Source organism: Phaethon aethereus, assembly GCF_964289735.1.
Source record: "Phaethon aethereus genome assembly, chromosome: 25".
NCBI classification, from domain to species: Eukaryota; Metazoa; Chordata; class Aves; order Phaethontiformes; family Phaethontidae; genus Phaethon; species Phaethon aethereus.
In genome coordinates this window covers 4,515,224-4,537,933 of record NC_138601.1, presented here as the reverse complement: position 1 = coordinate 4,537,933, position 22,710 = coordinate 4,515,224, and the positions used below count along the sequence as shown (strand labels likewise).

The window sequence follows — 22,710 nt, the reverse complement described above, 5'->3', positions numbered from 1 at the left end:
TGCTCTCCCCCACGGCTGGAAGAGCGTAAGATAAACCTGACGTTTCAACAGCCTCGCAGGCTGGGTTGAAGGAAGTTCTCCCTGCCCGGCTGCGGCTTCCCGCTCACCCGAGCGGGACAGCCGGGGCCTCGCCCTGCCCTCGGTAAAACCTACTAAAACCCAAAAGAAACACGGGGGCTGCGGCTTGAGGGCCTCCGCCCCGGGAGCTGCCGAAATCCGCACAGGAGGGCTCCGCGCCGCGGCCGTAGGCGGTGGCGGTTGATGGACGAAGGCATTTTCCTTCAGCGTTTCCTCTCCACGGCCTCGGTTAGAAGCTGCCTTCAAGCTGCCATTTACTGCGCTGAGAGACGTTTTAACACCCGCTGCCGCCGGGCCTTACGACCCTTCCCCATTGGCTTCAGCTGAGGAACAGCCAGGCCCGTGCACTTCGTGGGGCCAGCCGAGACCCAGCACCCTCCCCGTGAGCCCGAACCGGGCAGGATGAAGCCCCTCGGACGCAGCCGCAGCCGCCCAGCCCTGCAGCCTGCCAGCGCACAGCGGACTGCAGAGTCTGCCTCAAGTTACTGCTTCAGCAGAAAACAGGCTCTCAGCCTGGTCACGGCTTTAACATCCGTCCGCTAAACTCTCCAAAGACACCCGTTTAGACCCAATGTATTAAAATCACACAGAAGTACTCTGGATGCCTGAAATATTTATTTTGTTTCATTTTAAAACTGGCAATACCAGCATCTGCAAAAAAAAAAAAACAAACCCTCTAACACAAGACAAGAACTCCAAAGCTAACATTCCTCCTTTAAGCTTTGTAACACATACATAAAATACAAACTTCAAACAGCTGCAAAAATAGTGTCTTTGGAAGAAAATAGAGTTTCTACATCAGATACAAGAAAATAGGCTTCTTCAATACAACCCAGAGCCTTTGCAACAGAACACAAAATCAAATACTTTTGTTGTCAAGAGGCTTTACAATCAGTGTTCCCGTGTTATCGCTTCACCTTCTAAGGCATCATGTTGGGACAGCACAACTGGACATGACAGTGCCTCAGGCTCCTGCCCAGCTGCGGCTGCAGCTCCGTGCACAGAGCCTAGCCCCCAGTGAGGCAGAGGGGTCCCCCCTCCACCCATCCCACCCAGGGAGCCAGCCCCAGCCAGGCTGTCCGGCCTCACAGCTGGAAAGCAGCAGGTAGTTTCTCTACAGCAGCAACAACCCCCCCCTCAAGCAGGGACCTTTGTGAACTGCATTTTCACTTCCATCCCCCCTTCCTACAGCACGGCCAAGGCACCTGGAAGACCTTTGCCCACGCACAGGGAGACCAGACAGGCAGCTCATGTCTCAAACGCCTCCTTCACGCGCAGTCAGGCAAGCTTTCCACAGCACAGACCTGTGGAAGCCTCCTTTAGTCACCCACACCCTCCCTCCCCATTTAGCACAGCATTCTTAAAGCTCCAGGCTTGTTTTGAGGGATAAAGGTGTCCAGGGGAGGTATGGTCCAGGATCCACTGCTCTCAGCCCTCTCTGTGCTCTGAGAGGGATGAGCTGTCTTAATAGCACAGCTACACAATATTTTCTGCTCCAATACGCCCAAGGGCAGCTGTTCTACGAGCTCCTTCTGCCCCCTTCCCAGGCTTTGGCAGCCCCAGGCAGCCGCAGGGGTGAGGGCTGCTAGGAAGGCCCACCTGAATCCTCCCAGCTCAACCTTGTTCACAGAGCCACAGAGCACGGTTCACCTCTGCTCCCTGCAGCAGGGCCCAGCTACTCTTCACCAGCAAAACAATCACACAGGAAACAAAGACAATTCAACACAGGAAAGTGCTTTGAACAGGGGAGGCTTGGAGAAACAAGCCTCTCCAGCAGCGAGGAGTCCCATGGCACACTGTACTTCACAGTTTGTCATCCTCAGAGGAAGCCTGCTGTGGTTCTCCACCCCAGGGCTGCCGCTTGGCTGTCACGTCCCACCTTCAAGGCACTAGTCTCCACAGGCTGGCAGAGACACACTGCTGTTGCTGGCCAGCTTTCCCAAAGGCTTCACACCACGAGAGAGCTGTGGAAGACGACGCTCTCCTCTGGCTGGCCACGCTTCCAGTGTTCATAATTCAGTGAAGGAGACTTGGACACCTCGCTGAAGCTATCTACTGCGGCATCCTTCCGCACCCCAAGGAATGGGGTGGGGGCGGTGGGCTGGCAGGATGTAAACGTGCCCGTGCCAGGGCTGGAAGAAGCTGGAAAGCCCCTGAAGAGGAAACCCACGTTTGGGAAGAGAGGCTTCACCAGGCTGACGGGGCAGAAGGCGGAACCGGTGGGGTTGAAGTGCACTTTGTTCTTATCTGGGCAGGAAGGCTGAAAAGCCTGATTGGGGCTGGGGAAGCTGAAGGAGAGAGACGGAGTGGACACGATTAGGAACAGACACTCCCACGGTCACCGAGTAGCCACAGGAAAAACACCTGCAGTTGTGCACTCTTCAAAGAGCCTGACTAAAAGCCAAACTGCCTCTGTGGTGAGCTGGACCCGTCTTTAGGTAGAGAGCCTGTTTTCTTTTGAAAGCACACTTATTTACAGGAGGAACTACCTCTTCTCCTCAAGAAGCCTCTGCAGGCTGAGGAAAAAAAGTCTACTGCCTGGGAAGGGCAAGGAATCACAAGATCCTTCCGAGCCTGTCTGAGGATTAGCAATTCAGCTTTCAGCTGCTCTCACCAGGGCCTGAGCAGCCACATTTTTCTTGGGAGTGTTTTCCTAGAGGCTGCTCCCTACTGTTACAACAGGGTAGAGGTGGCAACTGCGGCAACAGAAGCCTCAGCTGCCCCCACCCCAGCATCCTCCCACCGGACCAACTTCACTCGTGTTCTCTTCTGCCAACAACTCCTCCTACTTACGAAGCTTCTTCAAAGGCCCGGACCTTCTCACATCCCTCAGGAGGTTCCCGTTTAAACATGTAGCTGTGGTTGGGTCGAGGAGAAGAAGCAAAGGCCAGGACTGGTGAAGGGCTGCCCTCCTCTAGCAGGGAAAAGACAAATTTTGAGAAATTTTGAGAAGAATCCAACAGCACTCTAACTCAACATTCTTTTAGACACTGGGGCTGCAGGCTACAATACCCCAAAGCCACAGAATTTTATCTGTGTAGCTCCCAGTTCACATCTTCCCTCTAGTACTGGAAACCACCCACCTGGAAGGTAATTACTGGAGCTTTAAGAGTCCAGTTTAGCCAAACTGGCCAAAGACCCTCTCTCCCATCTCAGCTGCAGCTTCCAAGCCAGCACACAGACAGGGAGAAGCCATTGCACCAAGGTTTTTGTAGCACTGGCCCCCTTTGTCTCCCCTGACCTCCCAGCCCCTCTGCTTTGTGCATTTACCTTTCTCCTTTGGATCTGGCTGCACCTCGTCCGCTGCAGAGGAGGGCTCTTCTGCTGCCAGTCTCACCGGGGTGCGTGGAGAAAGGCGGAGAGGCACAGAAGGGGAAGGAGAAAGAGAGAGGCTGCTGCTGCTGCAGCTGCCACTGCTGGGCTCCAGAGTCAGGGATGCATCTCCAGAGCCTCTCTGGGCAGGCGCTGGTGCCCTGTGGCCATCTGGGACATCCAAAATCTAGAGAGGAAGCAAAGTCTTAGCAGAGCAAGAAAACCCTGTCACCAAAGAAGAGGTTTAACAGTTGCACCTACAGATAGCAGCTACTTGCGGTGCTGGATCCAGGTATGGGCAGAGCTTCCACTTCAGGAGCGAGGCAGCCCTCTGCAACCAGAAGGACATTGGTCCTTCCTTATCCTGTAATGCACTTTAGTTCATAAGCTGTTGGGGATCACCTCTCCCACATCCGCATAGCAGTCTTGGTGCACACTACCTTTAGCCAGGCTAGCGTAGTGTCTTAAAGCTGTCAGTGAGGTATCATCTATCCCGGGATTACTACTGGCTGATCTCTCATAGCACCCACAAGTTTTAAGGAGGGAAGCCAGCAGCCACTTGACCCAATTTAGACAGTTACATGCCTAGAACAAACTAAAACTAGACATCCTAAAACAGAGGCCATCCCCACAGCCAAGAAACAGATACAGGTAGTGTCTTTAGAGGAAAGGATTTCCAAGACCACCAGAAGATTCAGGGCAATCTTGCGACCTTCACTTACCCGCAAAAGCTCTTCATCTCCCTGTTCCTTCACAAACACTTCCTCCAGTTCCTGGTTTAGCCCTTCCAGGCTCCTATGCAAGCAGGGGCTGAGCCTCAAAATGGGAGACGGAGAAAGGAAGCCTGAAGGAGAGTCCTGTAACAATCCAGAATCAAAGACGTTAGTTATGTCTGCACAACTCAGGAGTTACGTCCTGTTCTCACAGCTCTCCAGGGCTCAGCCAAAGCCTTCCAGGAGGCTGATAGGAGAAGACTGACAGCAGAGTCACGTAAGCTCACTAACCGCAGATCAAAGCACAGGGACATGTTGAAGAGGTGAGAGAAGAGAAAAAAATTCTTCCTTCTCGGGCATGAGAGCAGAAGTCTGAAAACAGCTTGGACACCTGCCCAAAGGAGCTTGCTCTCCACCTCACTAGGACGTACAGTGACAGCAGAGCAGGGGGAGACATGAACATACCCTGAGTGATCCAATGACAGCATGGTCCCCTTGAAGTGGGGAGCTCTTCTCCTTTTCTTTGCCACTTCTGCCATTTAGCTTTGTTCGCTGGAGCTGTTGCTTCAGTTTGGCAATCTAGCAAACAAAGTTTCAGCTACAGAACCAGACAAGCCAACACACCTCCACCAAAAAGGATCATGCCATGCCTCTCTCCTCCCCCTCTTCCAACCCATAAGAAAGTGCCAAAATAGAGACGGTTTCAATCACACAAGCAGAAGCTCCGGCCACCTCTCAAAGAACGGACCAGAAGTACTTGCAAGGCCTTGTCACAAACTCCCCTGTTGCAACGTGGCCAGTGCCCTTCCTCTAGTGGATCTGGGTTATCTTCTACCTCCAGAGCATTAGGAACCAGGCCCTGCTGGGACCCACGTACGCCACAACGCCAACAAGCAAGGCACTGGGTTTCAGTGGAGCTACTTTACAATAGCTGCCTGCTAGAGGAAGCCAACAAGATCAGTCTTTAGTTGAATCGCAGAGCATCAGAGATGAGAACAAAGGCCAAGGTCTCATCTTCAACAGCATCCTGTCCTCCCACTCCCCTCCCATGCAAGCAGGAGCCTCCTGTACATTAGCAGCTAACACAGATCTTGCTCAAGCATTGGGAGTGGTCTATTTTACCTCTCTGCGGTGATCTGTGCTACCCCAAGAAGCAGAACGCTTGTGAGCACTGGAGCTGGCTTTCCCCACTTCTGCGTCATGCCAGGACACTGGAGTCTGAAGTGATGAGAAACATGGCTGAGAATAATCACAACATTTACTGGTTTGAGACTGGTGGCAGAGTCCTAAGAATAAATGATTAACTACTGCCTGTTCATCATCCTAATTCCTATATCCCCCCATTAACACAACTCAGTAATGTGCACTGAGATAGCCAACTATTTCTATTTGCCAAAACAAAGTGATTTTGGCCATGCGCTTATTGGGAAACTGGATCTCTCAGACCTACATGGTGAGAGACCTGCCCAGAAGTCAGTGGCTTTTTCACCACAAGTACCTGGCGAGATAAAGCGCACCAAACCATTACTCCGGAGAAACAACCACAACTGCTCCCTGCGCTGCTTGCACAGGCTCCCGTCTGATGAACAGTGACGTAGGGTTTCAGGCGCTCATTGTATCATTACCAAAAGGAAAAGCCTCACCCAACTGTGAGAACACACAACTTGCTTCTGAGACCTCAGGCTCCCGTATCGGAGTTCAAAGGCGTAACCAAAACCAGAGTTTGGCCTGCAGACTGACTGCTGCTGCCGGAGCACTGGAAGAAACCAGCTGCCTCTCCAGCTCATGTCCCTCCATCTGCAGGGCTGGCAGTTCTCAGCTGACTCTCTTCATGCAGAAAAACAGCCTCAGCACCACATTACACAGCTGTTTTCCAAGCAACAGCTACATTTTGCATATCAACCGAAATCAGAAAGGGCTGTTAATCCGATCAGCAAAGGGTGTGAACTTCCTTCCACTGAACTCAGCCCTCTCAGCAGAGACTCCAGGACCGGAACAGTCCCAAGGCACATCATTTTCAAGACCAGCCATCATTTTTTCCCAACATCACATTTCAGTGTCTCTCAAAACACTCACCCTTGTGTCAATGCTGCCTGCCATTTCTGGGGGAGGCTTTGGATGATACTTCCCTCCTCCATCCTCAGCGACAGGCTGCCAGAAGGTGCAAGGGCCTGAGAACAGTTCCTCTCCAAACAGCTTAACTGACCTCCCCAGAGGCTACTGCAAGAACAGCAGCTGTTTTAAACAACCCTGTTGAGTCATGAGGATAACAGAAGCCTCTTCTCTCAAAACAGGTTTTAAAGTCTATTTAAACCAAAGGAACAAGGCAAGTTACCTAGAGAGGTACCAGGTTTCCCTTCTGTAAAGGGATACAGGTGATTTCTAGGCAGAAATCCAACCCTCTCCTGACTTAACAGGCTCTGAATGAAACCAGTCCTTACACACACCACTATAAGCAGCACACACCGCGTTCCCTACAGCTAAAACCATTTGCTGCCTGGGCCTCCATTTTGCAATGCCTGTAAGCAGCAGACATCATGGCACAGAAGTTGTCCTATTCGATTTACAGCGTTCAGTTGGATTTAAGAAGAAATCTGTTCAGCCTGACCCATTGCTCTGAGGTCCTGCTAAGCTCAGAGCAGCTGGTCGCAGCCATCCCCATGCTAGCCCTGAACCATGCCAGACAGAGCCAAGAACAGACCAACGCGATAGGAAATCCTACGGCAAAGACCAACCGTGCAGTTTCAGCACATGGCACATCTGATCTCATTTCCTACCTCAAATATTCTCTCTTAAACAACTCAAACATCGTTATTTGGCCGTTATCCCAAAACACTGTGTCACTTTGTATCCCAGTAGATCACGCACATAAGAAAGCTAAGGAGAAGAGGTAATGGTTTAAGAGACAAGACCGCAGCTCTATCCCACATTACTGGAAGTAGCAAGCCTGTGGGAGGCTGAACTCCAGCTGCTAAGAACAGTCCTGCTTTGCAGGACATAACAGAAACTCTCAAGTCACTGGAAGCCTCCTGAGCCCTGTCTGAAGTCATTTATTGCAGTCTATTGCCATGATACCCAGAGCACTCTGGGCACTGCACCACTACTCACAAAAAAATAGGGCCTAAAAAGGAAAAAAAGATGCTGTTTGCAATAGGGAGGCTTGAAAATGAAGAGTGTGTACGCGTCCCACCTCTTGCAGGCACACTGTCAAGGCAGAAGGAAATTACAGAACCTTTTGTACTAACTGTGGCAAAACCGCTTCCTCAGAAAAAGGAGAGAAAAAAATGCTTTGCACAGCAAGATAAAGCCACAAGCTTCAATCATGTATAGTGCTGCCATCCTCACCCCCACACTGAGCACCTGCAGTTGTATCTCTCAATTAACCACCTTATGATAGCAAATCTACAGAGCTCTGCAAAACAGCTGATGAGTAGCTGAATAAGGAGGGAAGTAAACGTGTACTGGCTAGCAGAGAAAGTCCCAAGTTTGATAACCATTAAGCCTGAAAACATGGAAGGAGCGGCAGAGTCCTAGAAGTTACGATGAGAACATTTTGTTAATACACAGGGCAGTCTAGAACTGAGGGCTTTATTCCCAGCTTTCAACAGACAAATCATCTGACACACAGAGGTTTGTGTGTGAAACAGTGGAGATCACTGCTCATTTCACAGGGGTGCTGCAAGGTAAAAATTAGCATTTGCAAGACACTTGCAGATAACTGATGAAAGACTGTGGCACACCTGGCCTATTCACTGCAGAGAGGAGTGATCAGCTCCATGCTCAGCAGAGTCTGAATTAACATAGTGGTATCTTCCATTCCAGGAAGAAGGAGGTGCCCCTCTCCTCCAAGCCTTTCCCCAAAAGGGCCACATGCAAGAAAAACTAATTAGCCCCAAAACACTGGGACTGTGTTCCCACCATTGCTGATGAAGACAGAAAGGAAGAGTGTGCTTCCCTGACTCAGAAATAAAGTTAGACAAATTCTTTCCCTTCCTTTCCAGCATGCCCTCTGCCCTCAGCAGCGCTCTTGGGCACTAGAACTGAAACAAAAGCAGGCAAGAATACTTTGGAAAAAGACAATGGAAGTTGGAATCCAATTGAGAATTTCCTGCAAACAGCCCAGTAATAAATTGTTGAATAGCAAAGATCAAACAGCAAGTTAACAGAGATTGAATGTACTAAATAAATGACTCGTTAAGCAAACAGCTGCTCTTATCCTTCTAAATTCTTTCACCTCTGCAGATAGGCAAGCACTATTTGCTGCCATACAGTAATATTTACAGGTTGCTAAGAGTTCCTCGAGGTCTGGAGCTTTTCCATTCTACAGTAGAGAGCTGCGCCGCTCATGAGCCCTTCTGTGGGAGCACCCTTGACTTCTCGCAGCATGTGGCACAGAGCCCGTGAGTGTTATATAAGGACTTGGCCCAAAACTGCAAGCCAGGGGGGGGAAAAAAAAAAAAAGGTAGCATTGAGCCAGTACTGGAGAAGAAAGCCAGAGGCCATCTGCCTCCAAACAAGGCCAAGGAAATCTAACTGCACCAAAGTGGAATCCATTGAAGCCGAGATGAAAAAGGGGAAAAAAGCCTTCCTAGAAAGTTGCAGCAGGACGGATGGAAATTTAATGCCTTCCCTATTCACCCCCAGTTTACACAGCTCATTTCAGTTCTGTAACCCTCTCCTGGCCCAGAGACTTCAAGGGCAGTCTGCAGGTGTTTGTACCTGGGTAGCTTTGTCATTCATGCACAAAGCGGAAGCTCCTTCAGCATCCCGTGGCCACTGTCCCAACAGGTACGAGCCCACGATGGTGTCCAGCGAAGAGGTGCGCCGCACATGGGGCTGCCGGGGACGGCAGGTCTTCTCAACAGCAGCAGCACAGGGAACGCTAGCTAAACAAGGGTCGAAAAGAAAAGCAAATTAGACTTCCACAGACAAGATTCAGCAACAGCTATCACAATTAACAAGCCCATATACATTGGGATCACAAGAAGGGAACCAGCACATGGAGCCTGGAGAAGTCCATTTACTTTTCAGAAACCAGAGTTTTGCTTCTAACGAATTCCCACTCTCCCAACAGCAGCAGCTCTTCCTTGCCAAGGCCACGCAGCCACCCAGCCTCAGCACGGGCAGATTTGCGGCTCCAAGTCAGCTATTGAAAGCAAGCAGCAACAGAAACACCACTTCAATAGAGTAGGCCAGCAAGGGCTGGCGGATTGACTGCTCGATCTGCCCTCCTACTCATTCCTCCGCTCCGCTGCAGAGAGCCGTTATTCACGCTTATCACCAAGATTGCTTCTCGAGAAGCAGAGACTTTATTACAGTCCTTAAGTGGCCGCTCAAAATCATTGATTAGACAAAGTCAATGGAGCTGCTACACATCCGAATTAAATACTTGACATGCTGAAGCCAGGACGCATGTCCACATTACTTCTGCATGAACACCGTAGAAAAAAGCCCCACCACTACACTGATTATAAGGCTGTATTTCTTACTAGATGGAGCGTAATGCCGGAGTTGGAGAACCCATGCTCTTACCTATGGTAAGACCCAACAGCAAGAGGGAGCCTGTATACCTCAGTTTCCCCCAGGGAAGCATGCTTTTGCTCACTCTCAGTTTCAGAGAGGCGGAGGACATCTGCAGAGCTTTGGATCCTCCAGCAGGACTATGTGAGAACGTGGTGCATTAGTTGGTGTGTGTACTTGTTCATCAAAGACCAGAAAATAAGATGTCCAACCTGTTCACTGTCATTACCCGTCACTGGCAGGTCCCAAGCTCAAAGCCAGGAGCTCTGGGTCTGCTCAGCTTCTGTGAGATGGCCACATTGTCTGTTCAGACATTACTTTCATAACAGTAGCTCAAAACATGATTAACAGAAAAGCTTTGTAAGTAAGACCAGTTTGTGTGTCAGCAACAATGCACACCAGCACAATCCCATTGCAAGCCAACAGCAGAGAGGATGGAGAGCCAAGCGTCTCTTGACGGGCTACGGCAAGGGGAGACATACAGCACGCGCTTTGCTGCACCTTCCCCCTCTCCTCCATCACATTCTGGCCAGCTCCAAACGAGGAGCGACCGATGTGTGGCTGGTGGGCAGACAGCACGGCTGCCCTCTTCTGCAGCCCTGTCATCACCCTCGCAGCTGAAAAAAGGAGTTATCGCCAAAACCAAAAAGGTAGCAAGAAAGAGGCAAGTTCAAGCCAGCAGGAAAGTCTGTTTGCATTTTGTTTTGATTAGACATGCAAATTACCACGCACATTAGAACCAGCCCTGTGGCCTCCTGGCAAGATATTAAGGCCATGCACAGTGCTCTCCTCCAGGTGGTTTGTGTACAGACATTCTCTCCTTCCTCCCTAAAATCAGGGCATGGCAGGCAGGTAGCGAGTTAACCACGCTAAAACCAGCATTGAAACTGTTAAGCACTATGTTTGCCATATACCTCCGTGTACAAAGGTGCTGTGGCACCCACTGCAGGCTCACTGCTGAGACTGTTCCAGGGACATGGCCTGTTAAATACATCTTTTTATCAGCTAGAATACCATTTCAGCAGTGGAATTCGAGTTCTAGGTGAGAAAAGGGTAGGAACAAAGAGCCACGTGGGAGGGCAAGCGAAGCATGAGTCCTTATATGACAGCCACACCTTGTAAGGTCCACACTGGATTAAAGGCTTATTGTGTTGGGTCCAGCTGGCATTTCAAGGCACACTCCCTGCTCCCAACAGTTAACAGTAAGACAACTACCACTAACTAATTTAGAAACTCGTTAGTATTTGCAGCTTCCTCTTCAGTGCCTCCTTGTCCCCACAGGCTATGGTACTTGCATCTCTCCTATGTACGACTTCAGCTGTCTCTTCCTCTCATGCTGCTCTCCCCAACCAAGCTGCTGGCAGAACGGAATGCTACCGCAATAGGCAGCCACTCTCCCCCACTGCTCTGACACCACATGTCCCCCACAGAGCTCTCCGAGAGCCCTCCCTTGGTAGAGCCATCACATCTTCATACTCCAAACCTTCAACAGGGCAACACAATCAAAACCAGCCTGAAAGGACCTCGAGAAGACATGACCAAGAGCAGAGGCGATACGGCCTCCTACGGCAACAACTGCATCATATATGACGGGTGACAAACATCTAAAGCCATGAATGTAAGAACAGCAAGAACTGCTGTTCCTCTTCGTGAAGTACAACTCTGCTACCAAACAATTCTGCTTGTGTTTAAGCGGCGCCGAGAAGCCCGAAGGGCAGCGGGCAGCTGGGAGACACAGGCCAGGGTGCTGCTGGAAGCAGGGTCCCCTCCTTACAGTGTGAAGGGCTGCGTGCACCGCACAGCGTTTCAGGCACAAGGAGGAGGCTGCGAGAGGCGCCGAGGCAGGGTGGAGCGTCCTGTTTACAGCTTCGTGCTATTATCATCCCTCCGCACCGAGCCTGCACAGCTGCCACCTGGCCACGGGCTCTGGAGTTGGTCCAAGCCAGCTCCACAGCTGAGAAGTGTCAGGTTGTGGCACTTTTACTTTTCATGTGACAGTAAAGCTGCTACAGATAACAGAACCGCGCCGTATCTCCAGGAGCCATTTGGCTGCCTCCAATTGCTGCATGAGGCTTTCATGCAGCCACAAGTTAGAGACTGGTGCAATGTGTGCATTTAAAAGTAGAAAGTTTTCAGTGCTGGAGTTGTAGATTTGCAGTGTTCCTAGTCTTTCCCAACCTCACCGACATCAGTGAGCTCAGAGCTGCCTAAACAGTCTCTCTAGGCCAGCCAACCTCTGCATTTAAAAAGAGAAAATAAAAAGTCTTCAGTAAACTTTTAAAAAATTCCAGGGTCACTTTTCAATACAGAATACTTATAGCTGAATCAAAAAATTATGGCAAGCAAAAATAAAATTCCCATTACTACTTTCTTTAGAGCTGTAAAATTTTCTTCCTTCCCTCTCCAGATTTCACCCTGGGGAAACTGACCCTTTAATATCAGAAGAATGTTTAGAAATTTAGGGACATGCTGTTCAGACCCTAACATTTTTGGAATACGTCCCTGCAAAGGTCTATCTTAAAGTGATGAAGCATAAAATAACAGCCCATGTTTAAATATAATCAGCTTTCAAGTTAACCACGGAACAGGCTGTTTGAGGCTCCACCACGCAGGGAAGCTTTCCCTGCATTCTGTAATATCAAGGCATACGTAATCATTTTGGATGCAGTTCTCAGTTTATTGGCTCAAGAAATGAGTGGTAAGCTTTCAGGAGAGAATTTGTCAGGGAGAGTTTAGCCGAGATGGAACCTAAGCCACACTGTCAATAACTAACTTACACAAATTATCTTCCACCACAGTGTAACAGAAATTACTGCTAATTATTTAAGTTCTGCATCAGTTGCCCCCACCTACACCTTTTAATGCTCTTTACAACACATCATCTTATTCAGATGAGGCTCCTGATTTGGGGGATGGGAGCAGGACGATAATATAAATGCCTCAGTTGAATTTCTCATGGGCCTGTCAAACCACAGCAAGACCTTGTGACACAGAAACATCTAAACATCTATTTTAGACAAAATATTCACACCAAACTGGGCTGCTGGATATGCATCAGTGTTCCCTATTGCACCCCAGCACCACTTCCTTGATCTTGAACACCCTCCTAGACCATCTATCTGGGAGATCTCTACATGAAACATGTTTTTGCACAACAGCTACTCACAGTTCAGGTGGCACAAGCAGAAGCTCGTACAGCAGAAAGGAAATAAGCCATCCTACCATGCCACAGCACTACAAGAGCACCTTATGGTCATCTTAAAGGTCTGTACTGCTTAAGGAGTTACAGCTCTAACCAACTGTTTTGATGTGGAGCAGGTCTTGGCCATAGCATCACCCCGAGCTCACTGGCTCCCGTCTGACAGAGCAGGCGGTGAGGCTGGTACACAGCAAGAAATCCAGTGTCTTCCCTTCTCGTTTTAAAATGTAACTGGACAAGAGACATGCATGGGACTTCCAGAGGATGTTAAGAACAGTGGTCCACAAACCACATCAGGGAATCACACTTCATCTAACCTCAACTCTGCAAGATGGTACTTGATCAGAAAACATATCTCCTCTGAGGACCAAAAACACTTTAATCAGGCATTTCCAGTGCAGCAAAAAGCAGCGGAAATGGTAGTGAAATAAAGATCAAAACTGAAGCTCCAACATTATAACCCATTTAAACCTCATTTCAATTTCTCTGCAGTTTCATCATGGTGAATCAAGCTACCTAACAGGTTGTTGCCAAATAGGACAAAGAATTCTCAGCAAGCAAGCTTCAGAAGTATATCCTCAGTTGTTTCCACCCCCCTCAAATGGAACAGGTAAAGGAAATTATGTCTCCTGACTGCTGCACTGAGGAAATGCAACAGCATCAGGTTTTTCTGAACAATCCCAATCTTTAACATAGCAAATACTAAAAATCTTTACAGGGAAGAATTGCCTTTCCCCAGCATTGTGCCTTTACTGCACTCTCTCTGCATTCAGAAGAAATGTGAAGATTTAAGAAACCATGCTTGCAACCATCGCAGTCAGCCCAGGCACTTCCTTGTGGCACACCAAAGCGCTGCTATTGCGCGCTGCTATTGCACACTGCTTCTGCAAAAGCGCTCCTGGAAAAAAACTTAATCTATCACACAATCTGAAAGTAATGCAAGATTATGCAAGGAATAAATGTGTTTGCTCTGGGAATCCCAGAAAGCCTAAAAGGAGATGAACAGGCAGTTTTACTTGTTCTTAATGAAATTTAAAATCCTGTGCTTAGTACACTACAGAAATCTGCGAACATGCTAGAAAACAGAAGCATTTCACAGGAATTGACTGCATGGTCAGAGCCGACTACCAAGACAGGAACGAAGGCAAGATCAAGAGCTGGAGAGATGGTGGAATGATGGTTCACAAAGTGGGAGAGAAAAAGAATATCCTCTCCACAAAGACAACTACAGACAGGTCTTTCTAAGTGGAGGAGACCAGGGGTAGATCTCAAGCTTTAACCAGAAATGGAGTAAGAAATCCAGAGAAGCCTGCCAGAACATGCAAGGTTAAGGTACCAAAGGATGAGTGCGGCTATAAATCCACACCATCTGAGGGGTTTCTACAAAAACCCCCACCAAAAAAACAAGACAAGCCGGGATGCAGAGAAGATTTCCAGTGCAAGATAGGCAGCAGGCTCACTACAAGCAAACTTTGAAGACTGGACACACCGTCTGCATCTTCTAGGAGAAGAAAAAAAAAAAATCTCACTTTATCCCAAAAGCAAGAAAGGAAGAGTTATATTCAGTAGTAATGCAGCGAGGAAGAATGCAATAAGACAACCAGTTGCAATTGATATGTATGGTTAGACAAAAAGAACAATTTGAATGTTAAGGGGCTTCAAAGAGGAGAATGAACCTGGAAATTATAGGCAGATTAAAAAGTAATGATATACACAACCCTCAGCTGCTCCTACAAAAAGAGTTAACACGTCCACAGCAGTAACTTCTGGCACCAAGTCTTTTCACCTCAAGTCTCTGCAAAGGAAGTATTTTACCTCTCTCGCAGTATTTTAAAATTATAATCCCTTTGCCTTTAAAGAAGATTTACAACTGAAGGGAAATTCACACCCATGCCAGGATGGGATTTCACAGCCCTTTGCTCATTTCAATAAACATCAATACAGAAATGCAAAACCCTCAGAGCACTGAAATCCATTGTACCTTCCGGTGAAGAGGCAGAAGCTGTGGTTAAACCACACCGCCCCTCATCACTCTTGCTCAAACTGTATGCACACAGCCCAAGACACCCAAAAAAGTACCTGCTGTTCCCAAAGCCCAGCCCTCTAAGAAACCCCACAAGAACCTTCCTCTGCTTCAGCGCTTGACCAACATAGACAGGAGCAACCCACCGATTGGGGGGTGGGGGTGCTGAAAGCAAAAAAAACAAGGGCAAAGAGGGTCCTACAAAGACACCTCCAGGTTGGGGAGCCAGATTCCCATCCGATACAACCCAGCAATGACTTGCCCTGCAGGCTTTGCTAAACTGGCCCTAAGGGCTTCCCAACTGGCCCAGGAACACAAGGGAAGAAATTCCAGGCTTTGTAATCACTCCCCTGGTTACAAGCTGCGTTAAGAGTACAGCTGGAGAGAGCTGCCCAAAGGACACAGCATCTGCAGATATCATTGAAAGAAATTAATAGAGGACACTAGCAGTTCAAGATGTCTTCCCTGGGCTTTGGTTGGTTTGGGGTTTTTTTTTTTTTTTTTGGACACAGACATTGTTAAACAGCAACTCCCTCCAACACGGCTCAAGGCCTGAAACTGAAGCTGAACACCCAGTTGATGGAGGAAAAGAGCTGAACTCTTCACCTTTAACTTAATTCTTTCAAAGTTTGTTTTTCAAATGATAAAACAATCTGAAGAATTTCAACATCTTTGGCTAAAGTGCACATTTGCTAAATCTAGCCTGATGCAAAGCACCACTTTGGTGGTATCTTCAACCAAGCCCATCTCTTACCCGCTGATACAGGCTAGGAGTGCCTCTGGATTGGCTTTACACTCTGAAATTTAAGCAAGAACTAGGGGAAAAAAAAAGATGGGCAGGTAGCCTCTCATGAACAATAACTGGTTTAGAAACAAGCAAAAACTTGTTCGACCATTAGATCTTCAGGACTTGTTCACTCCGATCCTGGAGAACACAGATGACTAAGGAGCTCCCAGGATCATCCATGTCACCCCTATCAAAGGAATGAAACCCAAGCAATGAAGATAGAGTTGTGAGTTTGGGGTTTTTTTCCCTTTTTTATTAACACTACTTAAATCAATTCCTGATAAGCATCTAGGAATCAAGATCACTGCAAAAGGCAGGGCTCTCACTCTTAAGATGAGAAACCTTTGATTCTCAAGCCCTTGGAAATCTTCCAGTACAGATAAAACAAAGTAAAACAAAAACAGAGTAAGGTATTTCTACAGTTACAGACAAGGTGGAAAACAAGGAAGAAGAAGGTTCTCTCATATATATCCCTTTACATACATATAACTACATAAATCACATCAACACTTTATGACAAGCCCTTCTCCTCCCATACTCAGTCATCTTAATGGCTAGTTGCAGTTAAGCCATCCACCTGGAGGGCCCAACATGAAGCTACTGAAATAACTTTTCAGCAAGGGGAAAAAAAGATAAGTCACAATATCTGATATACCTTCTGATTACCTTCCTAGTGCCTTTTCTAACTGGGAAGCAGGATACCAAAGCTACTATTAGCTCGGTGTTACAACTAGCCTGAACAGTGTAAGCACAGCAGCATTATGCATACAGTTGTACACAGCAGCCTCAGGCTCAAGCATGCCAGGAACCGTAGAAACACTGTAATTCCTGTTCCTGAATGCTTCCAGCCTGAAAGGATGGCACACAAACTATGAGAAACTGAGGCACAGGGAGGAGAAGCAGCTTGCCCAGAGTCATGCAACAGGTTCCAGGCAAGCATGGAAACAATTATCTCCCGTTATTTTCAAAGAATGGGCTAACCACACAGCCTCCTTTGATATTTTCCTCATTTCCTGTACAGTCAACCCTGCATTATCAGGTGGTTTAGAATGGCAGCACCACAAGCTTAATTTTTAATGCAAAAAGGCCTGTTTAATATCAATTCCAAGAGGGAATATTTTTACAGGCTCCACATTATTGGTCTTTCTTGGAGATCTTTCTTGTACAACTGCGAATCCCACTAAATCTGTATAGTCATCTTAAACTGCAGGCAAGTGAGGGAAGTGCCAAGATCAGCTCAGTGTAGTCAACGCCGTCATTTACGCAGTATTTCAACATCCAAGCTTTGCATAAAGAGAACTCATTGCACTTTGGTGCTCGACATTATTTCTCTCACAGGGTTAGGGCAAGTTCTTGTTTTTTCTTTTGCACCACGCAATCAGACAGTAAAACTTTTACCACACCTGGAACAGAACTGCTTCTTCTCTGTACACATAGGTGCCCAGGTTCCCTCAGTTCTCTACTCACCCAACAAACGTTGAAAACTTTGCTATGGTCCATGCAATTGTGTTAGATAAGCCCCAACTGAAAGAAAGATGCACAAGTAAATATCCATCCACGGTAAATAACCCGAGAGCTTCCTAGTTCCTCTGGAGCATTCTGCTATAGAAGGGACAGATCAAACGGACTGCAGAGTCCCATCCCTTCCCCCTGCAAATTTGTTTTTTGATGTCATCTCCAGCATTTTAAAGCAGGGGAAAAACTTGTTTCACCCACAGAATGTCAACACAAGTCAAAATTAGTTATAGATGTGTCCTTTGTTTCCCCTTTCCCACACCCGTATCCAGAGGCTAACAAACTGGGAGCAGCAAGTTTAGATTGAAGGTATGATCTGTATCAGCTGAGGACTGCAATGCCATGAATGGGCTCCAATTACTGTGCGAGAAACTTGTTCTACATTAAACAAAGCCACCTGCAATGCTTTGCCTCCAAACCTGAGCCACGCATTGTATTCAGCTGTGTTTTGCACAAAGACTGATTTGATTCCATAGGACAGAGGCAGGATTCTTCCTGGCTAGTGCAACAGCAGGACATCTTCAGGATTTTCCCATCCCTCAACCAGTCCCTACATAACTCTTTTTCCCCATTACAGCTCCCTACCTGTGCTTAACCCTTTAATTCTATCAGCCTGCTTACTCGCAGCAAAACCCTAAAGCCAAAGGCAGAATTACTTAATAGTGGTGAATCCCAAAATTTGGAAATGCAAAGGTTGTTGAAGCAGCTGTTTTCACGGTGCAGCAGCATAATTTTCCCAGGACAGTCCTCTGCATCCTTGCTGGAGGGTTTTTGTTTCTCTTTTGAAGAGTTAATACCAACCAAGCTGCTACTTCTACTGAGATACCCCTTCTCTAAGATGGACTTTTGCACTTTCAAGTTGGGTACAAGATATAAACATTACGAATCTGTGTCCCTTGTTCATTTGCTGAAGCACCCCCTGAAAAACTACAGGTGTTAAACAGCATAAGAGAAAACTCAAAAGCAGACACCACAAACATCTGGACCACTATTTTGGTAATGACAGCCTTTATACCCACCCTTCAAGACACAAAACCCCATCACATAGCAACTGCTAAAGCAAACACAGTAAGGCCTGAAGCACTTAAGATATTCAACTAGTAAGATTGAGGGGGGAGGAGACCCCCCCACACTCATTACCTGATGCCTGCAGCAGAAGAAAGAAGTAGAGAAAGATGTTAACAGCTCTGCTGTACCTCTACCATGTAGGCAGCAATCCCACAGCACTTCCAAGGTGTAAACAGACATTTCTATTCCTAAAGAAACATTTTCATTTTGCTAAACATACACTCAGACAGTATTGCCTATGAATAGTGTCCCACTCGCCTGCCACTGTAATATACACCAGGCATGGGTTTAATTCAGATACCAAATAAAGATATTTGGCAGTCTGCTCAGTCTCTCTAGCAGGATCCACACAGCAAAAACAACTGGACATCTCAAAAACAGGCAAGTTCAGCAGGCAAGCAACAAAATCCCATCTAGATGAGTCAGCTCAGCCAACAGTAACTTCCTGAAAAGCTAAAAGGCACCACATAATTCTGGGGTTGCAGGGGTGGTGCTGGGAAAACTGGTGAATTTATCTGAATTCTGGTGAAGAGAGACTATCAATAAAGCTTTGGTTTCACGGAAGGTTAATGTGAAATACGTGAAGTGCAAGACACAGCTCTTGGGAAAGCCATTCATGAAGCCCCCAAATCAACCATATAGGTTTACAGGTGAAGACTTGCATCTCTGCACCTCACCGTTGTTCCTCTCTATGCCCCACTGTCACTGATAAACAGGTCGTGTTTGGAAGGCAGACAGGCAATTACCCTGTCTCCTCCCAAGAAATCTACTCCAACAGTATTCAGAAAAGCAGTTGGTAGGTAACTCCTGGTGCAGGTACTCATCCCATCTTATCCCCTACACATTTAATAAGGAGCGCACTGAAGGAATCTGCTCAACTAGTGGCACATGGCATGACTCTGCTTTTCTACCACATTCCATCTTCTCCCGCTCTATGTATGAGCCAGTTTAGATAACCAAGACTACTTACCCACTCATATTCACAAGATGTTCACCAACAGGTCCATAAATTAAAATTCAAGCTGCAATTTAAATAATCCTACTTTTTCTAGTGTCATACTGGGAAAAAAAACCTGAGGCATAAAGACTTGTCGGTGCCTTGCTTGAGCAAATCAGGTTTCAGACCTGCAATGGTCTGAATGAGGACTGGAGTTAAGACACCCAAGCAGCAGATTCACAAGTGCAAAGGCATTGGGTCTCGGGGAGGCTGAAGTCTGGATGCAAGCATGGAAACTCTCCGACTAGCATGTGCTTCCGTGTCGGCTTTGGAGGAAACAACTGAGGCCACAAACAGCACGAGCATTGCCGTTAACCTATTTAAAGTTCAAAGTCTCCACAAAGCTCATCCCACCACAGCGAACGTGTAACCTTGCCAGTGTTACAGCACCTGCAGAGCTCTGACAACCCCAGCAGCCGCCTCTGAGCCACCTAATCTGGCATAAATGGATGCAACAGGGATGGGTCTGGCCTGCATTTGAAGAGGATCAAACACTAACACATCACCTGCTCCACCACCAAAAGCCACATCACTGAAGAGATAAGGAAGTTTTAAAAAAACAAACATTGACCCCAAGGACACACATCATATTCATCACTAGAAGACATGACATCTTGGATTTCTAAACCGCAATTCAACTCCTTTTAAAATATTCTTAGACCACCCTCCCGGCATCCCCCAGCTCTAGGCTCTTCCTTTTAACAGAAGCCCTTTGAGAGACTGAGCAGCTGCTCCTCATCTCAATGCGATCCTCTATTATCAGAGCAGCTGCAGGATCAGACCCCAGATCACCCCGCACCTTTTCTTCTAAAACCCCCAAGCCAGAACCACACAGATCCCCCCCAGCCAGCCACCACGCAGCTCAACAGTGATTCAGAAAGTCAGCAGAGTCAAACGAGGAAAGATGTGATAAAGGAATGGATTTCCATGCTGAGCTCCCAAAAGGTAGGAGCAAGAGTTAGGTTAAGATTATGAATCACCAGGACACCGGTTTTCGGTTAAACCCTGCCAGTTTACTGCTATAGCTCCCACACATGCAGGGAGCAAATTGAAGCTTACGAAGAGCAACGAGGCAGAGAGCAATGGAAATTTAAAAGCACTTCCAGAACTGCAGATGAAATGACTATGATCAAGAGGGGGGAAAAAAAATAAAATCAAGCTCCTAGAGCCTGAACAGTGAGGCACAGAGCCAGGAAGAAATGAAGACCAGCAATTCTGGTTCATGTCAATGGAGCTCCAGCCGTTTTGCCCTCAGAAAGCTGCATGGTATTCACCATGCTTTGGAGTAGGTACAGTACAGAGCTCTAACACAACCAAGAGATCACAGGCAGCCTGGCACTCCTTTCTTTGAGATTTGCTTTATTTTCTTTGTAACATCTGAAGCTACTGAGTAATTGCCCGATTAACAGCAACTTCGCCTCAATTTCAGTATACTGCTGAGAGGGAAGGAGACACTAGCACTCAAAAGAATTCATTTCATTAACTTGTTTCAAGTGTAAATTGAGCAAAAAGCTTTTTAATAGCTTCTCTGATCAATACCAACCCTGCCAGTGGCAGGAACGACTGTAAGACTCAAATAGTAAAATGCACAACAGTTCAGGAAGGGCCATTAATTCTCCTTGTAGGATGGGCTGCAGCACTGTCCTCTGCAAAGCAGGTTAAGTAGCCACTGCTTTAAACAAGAGACCAGCACTCCGAATGGATGCCACCAAGATCAGCTGGCCCAAAGCTTACCAAATACTTCTGTTCCAGAAGTCTGCTTAATCTTACATTTAACCCAAAAAGCGTTTCATTGCTATTTTAATGCTTGAGATAATCGACTGCCAAGCAAGAACCCAACATCCAAAAAGCAGTGCCACAAACAGCCAAAAGTAATACGTATATCAAGAAAAGCCAAAGACTGTTATTAGGTCACCAAAAAGTTGTATTTAAATAAGCATTCCTGAAATAGTCAGAAAAATCTACACAACGCAATTAGGGACAAATTGCCATTAGTGCAAATCAAATTATTGCTTATCAAACCAGTACAGCTGCATAAAACACAGGGCTCAGGTTTTTTGTGAAACCACCCTCAAACTGGCAACTCCTCGTCACAGGAGGCCGCAAGCAGCTACACGTCCTGCTGGCAAGGAGGCCAGCACAGAAGGCAGCTCTGGTGGCCCCACGGAGCCCAGCACCAGCAAAGCTCACACCTCGTGTGTGTGACCACAGCCCACGGGCAGCATTTAAAAGGTTTCGGCTGTTGCGGAGCCACGTCCCGCGGTTTGACGTTTTCCTTTGCTCGTTGTCTTTGAGGTGTGTGTGTCCCCTGCCCCCCGACTTCGTTTTCCCCTCTCCTCTGCCCTCGTTCCCTTTCTCTTTCGCTTCCACCCACGCAGCACCCATCAGCAGCCTCCCGAGCACACGGAGGTTTTCGCTAATACCGGCACTGGCCCCGGGCGGGACACGGGGGTGTCGGCGCGCACAGCACCGGGAACCCCGTTGCAGGGGCCGAGCACGGCTCCGCCTGGGACGCATCTCAGCTGCCGCAGCCCGGGGCGAAGAGGCGCTGCCCCGTCGGGGCAGGCTGCGGAACACCGGCGGAGCGGCTCCTGGCGCCAGTTCAGAGCCCCCACCTCGGGCCCGTCCGCCGCCCCAGTGCAGGGGACACGCAGGCCCCCCCCACCGCAGCCCCGTGGACACAGCTGCACACCGGGGGTGCCCGCCTCCTCCCGCTGTTACCTGCCCGACCCCCATCTCCGCGGCGTTGCTGGAGCTGGAAGGGGACGGTGGCGCGGAGCGGCTGCAGCCCCCCCGCCCCGCCGCGGCAGCAGGAGGCGCCGACCACCCCCGCCATGCCCGCGCCGCCCGCCGCACTGATCCCACGGCGCCGCCAACGCCACTTATCAGCGCTGCGGGGGCGGTGCCGGCCAGAAGAGCACAGCGATTATTGGATGTCCGCGGCCAACCGACCCGCCCTTGCTAACGAAAGCCAATGAGAGCTCCATGCAAGCTCCTCCCCTACACGCGCTGTAACGGTAGCCAATCGGAAACGCGATCACCATTAACAGGCAACATCCCTCGCGCCAGAGCCAATCAAAGAGAGAAGATATGCTCAAGCCCTGCCCTCTCTCCCTCCCACCATAACGGCAGCAAACCAATCGCAACAGAAAACAGCAACATAAAGCCCACCCTACTGCCGGAGGGCCAATCACAAGCCTCCTCCAACGCTCCGCCCATTCCCCGCGACACTAATCAGAAACGCCCGGCAGTGTTTGTGTTCTGCGTCCGGCGGTGACGACGGCGGGTCACGCGGGCGGGCCCGGTTTCTCTTTCACCGGGGGGGGGGGGCGGCGCGGCGCGGCACCGGGCCCATCCCGGTGCGGTCCCCGCCCGCCCCTCCCTTCCCGCCTCATCCCCGGGGCGCGGCGGCAGCGGGAAGCACAAGGCCCAGCCGTCACCGGGCCTCGGCAACCCCGGAGGAGGCGGCGGGCCGGGTCTCCCCACCCCCGCGCAGCG

At 48.6% G+C, this 22,710-nt stretch overlaps 1 protein-coding gene across 1 annotated transcript; it reads right to left on the bottom strand.

The window, feature by feature from the left end:
* Positions 1 to 2,026: 2,026 nt before the first annotated feature.
* Positions 2,027 to 22,201, bottom strand: FAM117A (family with sequence similarity 117 member A; the record flags this gene model as incomplete). Its single annotated transcript, XM_082010698.1, has 8 exons — positions 21,934 to 22,201; positions 8,823 to 8,989; positions 5,226 to 5,321; positions 4,569 to 4,682; positions 4,113 to 4,247; positions 3,349 to 3,577; positions 2,872 to 2,992; positions 2,027 to 2,366 (listed from the first exon to the last, which is right to left on the bottom strand). Exons 1-8 carry the CDS (start codon positions 22,046 to 22,048, stop codon positions 2,027 to 2,029), a joined length of 1,317 nt encoding a protein of 438 aa, XP_081866824.1. The 5' UTR covers positions 22,049 to 22,201.
* Positions 22,202 to 22,710: the final 509 nt, after the last annotated feature.